The following is a 5,712-nucleotide window of genomic DNA, read 5'->3' as shown; positions in this document are numbered from 1 at the left end:
TGGGGATTATAGGAACTCAAGTGAATATTAGTGGAGAACTTCTGGCAGTCACTAGCCTGTGTTTCAACAATACTTCAAAAAATTTAAAATATTTTTATTTTTTTATTTTAAATTAATATTTTTAAATATCTTAATACCTAATATCAAAAATAATTTTTAAAAATTAAAAAACTTATTATTTTAATACATTTTTAAATAAAAAACAATTTAAAAAATAATCACTATCATTTTCTCCCACCCAAGCCGGGTATATTTTGGTTCGTACTGGGCGTGTTGCATGTAAAGGTTTGTCTAAGATAAGGATTGACATAATGGGCCATGGAACAAAGCCAGGTGCCCGCCCACAGACATCCTTGTTCCGAACTTCTAATGGCCTATTCTCTGCTCCTCGTAGTCCGACTGACCAAAAATATCTAGCTGCGCAAGCAAAGCTTATACATGCTGCGAAGGAGCAAAATCAAAACCTAGTATGTACTTTGAAGTAATATATCTGTAATGAGGTATTTGGTATGGAGAGTAAAAGATTAACTTCATTTCGAAAGGGGAAAAATATCTCGACAATATACTTTCTTTTTGTTAACAGAACTTTGGAGGAACCTAGCTATGACCGCATTCAACCATTCCTGTAAGATTCATGTCAATCATCATCAGAGCCAAGGACCTGCTGCTTAAACTCTGCAACTTCGGCAGCCAACTCATCCCTATTTTTCTGCATAGCACAGGCACAAGACATTGATCAGTTGATTCTTGCAGTGCACAATTATTTAGAATTCCAAAACAATTCAGATTACAACCTTGAAAAGCAGATATCGGGTGGCGAACCAGGTGGTGTAGCCAAGACCCACAACTTCCATCAATTTTGGAAACTGAAGCCATGAAAATGGAACTTATTCAAACAAGGTTATTCATTGTTCCGAGGAGCTTCAAAACTATCAAATAAATGAACATACGAACCAATGGAATAGAATCAATAGCACCAACAACAGCTACAACCAGCCAAAAGGCAACCAGGGCACCACTTGCATAAAAAAGAACAGAAAATGCCTCTTCAGGGTCAAACTGCAAATTTTAAACAAGCAAGCTATCAATATTCCTAAATGCAAGGAACAAAAAGTTTTCAATCCTCCCACCCCCAGTTCCATCTCAGGAAAAAAAAATCCATACAAGGCAGCACCCAGAACCATTGTACAGTGGCCTCTAAAAAGAGACCACAGGGTGAAAAAAATCGTAGATATCAACCAAAAAGTAGCTTTCAATTGGCAACTTGTTTTCTACCGACTCTTTCACAATCCAAATCACACTAATAAGTCAGTAAAATTAAGAGAAACAGGGCAGGGGGGGCATAAAATAATCCAACAGTTGACAAAGCAAAATGCGAGTGTCTGGAAATCATCTCCTTTCACAGATGGTTCTCCCGCAGCTACTTTTGCATTGAGGTTAGATCCAGGTGAGATGTATATATTAATAGACCATTCTCAACGGATCTAGGATGTGGTAAAAGCTTCTGATTTTGATAAAAAGAATGGAACGGAAGAGCATCAGTGTCAACCCAAGATTGTTAAAACATAGGAAAGAAAAGTTAGATTCCTAACCTGGGGTGCCCAGATGGTACCCGGGATCCAACTTGATCAAGCACATGTAAATATATAAACTTTGACTACTTTCCATTACTCATCATGCAGACAAATTTGCATTAGAAGTTATGGATCTGTTAAGATAGATTATTCAAAAGGAGCATACCGCAAGCACAAGTCCAAAAATCAAGGAGAGAAGATAAGGGATAAAAGAAAGAAGAAAAAACTCAATTAAGTGTAAAGATTGAAAAAATAAATAAATCAAAAGTAGCACTGGAAAATATGAATTTGTCAAAACTGTGTTGCTCAGATAACCGCTCAGGAATGAATTTCATCAAAACTCTCATAACCTTTTCATACTCATCATAGCAACAACTTTGGATTAAAAAAAAAAGAGAAAAAAGAAAATCCCATTGGAAGCTGATAGCTGATGAGATGAAGAAATAAAGATGAGAGAATCACAAGGAAAACGATTAAATAGATGAGAAGGGAGAGGTTAAATTTATTAGAAACACAAAACATACAAACTTTGCTTTCCTCACCAGGTTAAAAAAAAACTCATCACTGACTTCAGCTGCTGTTGCTTCCTCAGTTTCAATTTCGGTGAGTACTGGACTTTCTTCCACCGCCACTGCACCATTTCGGTCTTCTTTAACATATTGATTTGGTTCCTCAGAGAATGTTGCTCTGATCCCTAAAAAAGTTAAGAAAACGTTACCATCAAATCCAACCAAATACAAAAACAAAACAAAAAATGTAAAACCTAGGGTTCTGTATCGTACGGGAGTAGAGGCGGCGGCTGGTGGGGGAGATTAGGGTTTTCTGGAGAGTGAGAGAGGTCTTGGGGCGGAAGTGATAGGGAATTTTGGGGTGATTTGATACGCAGGGAGTTGCTGAACACAGCTCCATTACCACTTCCTTTCCTTTTCCAAGCCTCTGTCTTTGGAAGGCCAAAATGGATGCTCCCGCTGCATTTCTCGGTTTTCTGCTTCTTCTTATGGTAGTTCAATTTTACTCTTCTATCCTCTTGTTTAGGGTTTACCAAGTCCATATCATACATAGCTTTATCTCTACGAGGGTACCACTCCGTAAAATAACATTTCAATAAAATAACATAGCTTTATCTTTACTAAATAATATAAAGGAATGCTATTAGTTTTTGTAGCAACTATTAAATATTAAAATAAGTTTTAATTTTATATTCCATTTTTTATCATATTTTAATTTAAGAAATATATAACTTTATTCATTTATAAGTAATTCAAAAATAAACTATTGAATAAAAAAAGTACTATAAAATAGTTGAATCCATACACACACGTGTGTGTTGAATAGATAAAATAAATGGTTACTAGCCATTTAACCAGTTCTTCACCCCGAATAATAATTTTTTTTAAAAAAAAAAATATTAGATATGCAAGTTATTTCAATGGTTTTTTTACATGAAAAATTTAAAGTATAAATTAAAAAGTTTATGCAATCAACAAACTAAATAAATTAATAATTATTTATGTCAATAAAAAAATAATCAAGAAATAAACTGCAAAAATGAGTCATTCATCCAATTATATTTACCAAATTTATTTTTTAAAATAAATAAAATATAAATTCACCCTAAAAAAACTCATAACTTAAACGAGAAATACAAATAAAATTGACTGAATAAATCTACACCATAAAAAAAATATTACACAAGGCCAAATACATTAACAAAATGTAAGGAATAAACACCTACCAATATAATGCAAAGATATATATATATATATATATATATATAAAAGCCTCGAAGAAACTCGAAAGCCAACGCAGGTCAACAAATCAAACACATGATTTATGATATGAAATTGGGATAACCCCATAAATAGAAAAAACAAATACCAGCAAAAAAAATATTTGAAAACAAAAAGATCAGAGTTGACCCAGGCTAATTTTTCAGATTTATGACCTAGATCATGAGACCAGGGTGACCTCATTAAAGGCAAACCCAAAAATACAAAGAAGTAGGACTCTTAATCAAAAAAAATATTGAAAGATAAAATAAAAAAATAAAAATAAAAAACAATGCAAAATTAAACAAATAGCAATTAAAAAAATTAGGATGAAATTCAACATAAAAATTAAAAAAAATTAAATGTTCAAGGATGAAATTGAAAAAAAAAACTAATCAATTAAGAAAATGATTAAAAAATATCAATTAAAAGAATTAGAACCAAATTTGACAAAAAAATAAATGAAAATAAATGTTTAGGGATGTAATTGAAAATCAAATCAATCAAGAAAATGATTCAAATAAAAAAAATAGCAATTAAAAAAATGAGAACCAAATTTGATTAAAAAAAAATTAACAAAATCAAACCACTAGGGATTCAATTAAAAATAAAATCCAATTAGCAATAATCAATGTAAATAAAAAAATTGCAATTAAGAGAAGAATGACTATATCAAAAGAAAAAAAAATTGAAAGGCTGATATAATTTTTGCATGGTTAGCACATAATTCGAGGAAGAAAGATAGGAAAAGAAAGAAAAGCAAATTGGTGCCAAATCGAACCCAAAAAGAAAGAAGATGTTGAGATGAATCAAATGATGTGGCAAAATCGCGATTAAAACCACTAGAGCCAGTCACGTGTGCCGCCAAAAGATGGCTAGCGCATGTGAGGCGTGTGTCAGCAATTTTTTCTCTTTTTTTTGTTCAAAAACAAAAATGCCCTTAGTACTAAACAATAATAACCAAAAAATTATAATGAAATTACAACCAAGTTCCTAAAGCCAAGGCTAAAAAATTTGAATGGCAAGGGTAGTGAAGTAATCGCATTTTTCATTGATTTGTAAGGAAAAAAAATACCCCTACGACTAAAAAAAAATAATAAAAAAATCATTATGAAATCACAATCAAGCCCCTAAAGTCAAGGCTAACAAATTTTAATAGTAAAGGTAATGGGCTAATTCAACTGCTTATTCTTATTGTTAACTTTTTAAGGGTAATATGGTAATTATAGTGTTATAGAAAAATAAAAAAACATTGTTGCCCCCAAACAAATAAAGAATGAAAATTAATCATGTGCAAAGATCATTTTACCCCTCAAGCAAAGCCTTAAAAATAAAAAGGTGAAAGGTAAAATAGTAATTTTATTGTAACCCAAGACACATTTTATTATGGAATGAGCTATAATAAAACACCCATATGGTTTAGTTTTTTAGTTAATTAATTATTGGTGCTTAGTGTATGTCAAATTTATAAACTTTGTCCATGCTCCACTAGTATTCAATCTTACTTGATAATTTGATCTTTTTTTTGAAAAATCTATATTAAAAATTAAAAAAAATATGAATACATACAAATTTTAATCCAAAAATTACAACTCTGTTAGTATAAGCTTTACCATCGAATTTGGTAAAGAACAAATGTATTATTCACCTTACTTGCATCCTAACTAGTTATTTGACTTGCAAGATATGATAATTTTATTTTTCTATAAACAAATTGAATATTCAAGCTTTTTTAACATGTTTTATCTATAAAAAGATTCCTAAAAAAACCAAAATGCTTGTACATACATTTAATTAAATGAATCAAGAATTACTCAAGCCAATATATATATATATATATATAAAGGTTAATGATAAGTAAAGACTAATTTGAAAAAATTAAGAAATATATTTAGACAAGATATTTGATCTCGCAACACTAGTCATGTACCTAGTTGTGTTTAATATCTTTGTTTTTTTTAATAAAATTTTTATTTAATCAAACAATTATCCTTGCTCATAAAACAATGTCTACCCAAAAGAATCATTTTATTTTTTAAAAAAATATCATGAAATAAGCATCTTATGCTTATGTTTAATTGATTAAATTCATTTAATTAAAAAAATATTTTAAAAAAATAAATTTAAAATAGAATGACAACTAAAAAGACGCATGATAACTCATGTCATTTTCAAAGTCAATAAAAAATCCTATAGAAAAAAATTAAAAAAAAATTAATGGAGCTCAATCTCCAATTAGATAAATATTAAAGGATAAACATAAAAAAAACTTGAGTTTAAAAAGAGAGGGGGGGAGAAGTGAACCTAGACAAACCCAACAATGTAGGTTTAAAGTCATATCACAAATCTAATAAAAAAAAAGATTAATA

The 5,712-nt window shown here is 30.1% G+C and overlaps 1 protein-coding gene and 1 non-coding gene across 2 annotated transcripts; both read right to left on the bottom strand.

Moving 5' to 3' along the window:
- Positions 1–503: 503 nt before the first annotated feature.
- LOC7476431 (protein CURVATURE THYLAKOID 1D, chloroplastic) lies at positions 504–2,555 on the bottom strand. Its single transcript, XM_024600811.2, has 5 exons — positions 2,357–2,555; positions 2,117–2,268; positions 955–1,059; positions 795–866; positions 504–709 (listed from the first exon to the last, which is right to left on the bottom strand). Exons 1-5 carry the CDS (start codon positions 2,481–2,483, stop codon positions 638–640), a joined length of 528 nt encoding a protein of 175 aa, XP_024456579.2. The 5' UTR covers positions 2,484–2,555; the 3' UTR covers positions 504–637.
- LOC112327696 (small nucleolar RNA snoR128) lies at positions 1,877–1,946 on the bottom strand. Its single transcript, XR_002982119.1, has one exon. It is a non-coding gene; the product is annotated as a small nucleolar RNA snoR128 (small nucleolar RNA).
- Positions 2,556–5,712: the final 3,157 nt, after the last annotated feature.

Source organism: Populus trichocarpa, chromosome 5, assembly GCF_000002775.5.
Source record: "Populus trichocarpa isolate Nisqually-1 chromosome 5, P.trichocarpa_v4.1, whole genome shotgun sequence".
In the NCBI taxonomy this organism is placed as follows: Eukaryota; Viridiplantae; Streptophyta; class Magnoliopsida; order Malpighiales; family Salicaceae; genus Populus; species Populus trichocarpa.
The sequence above is the reverse complement of the archived record's forward strand: the minus strand, read 5'-3'. Positions and strand labels throughout refer to the sequence as shown.

Excerpts from the sequence above, each read along its gene's own strand:
- LOC7476431 (XM_024600811.2), bottom strand. The coding sequence starts at position 2,483 with ATGGAGCTGTGTTCAGCAACTCCCTGCGTATCAAATCACCCCAAAATT. Across the intron at positions 2,269-2,356 it reads CAGCCGCCGCCTCTACTCCC|GGATCAGAGCAACATTCTCT; the intron begins GTACGATACAGA and ends TAACTTTTTTAG. Across the intron at positions 867-954 it reads CTATTGATTCTATTCCATTG|TTTCCAAAATTGATGGAAGT; the intron begins GTTCGTATGTTC and ends TCATGGCTTCAG.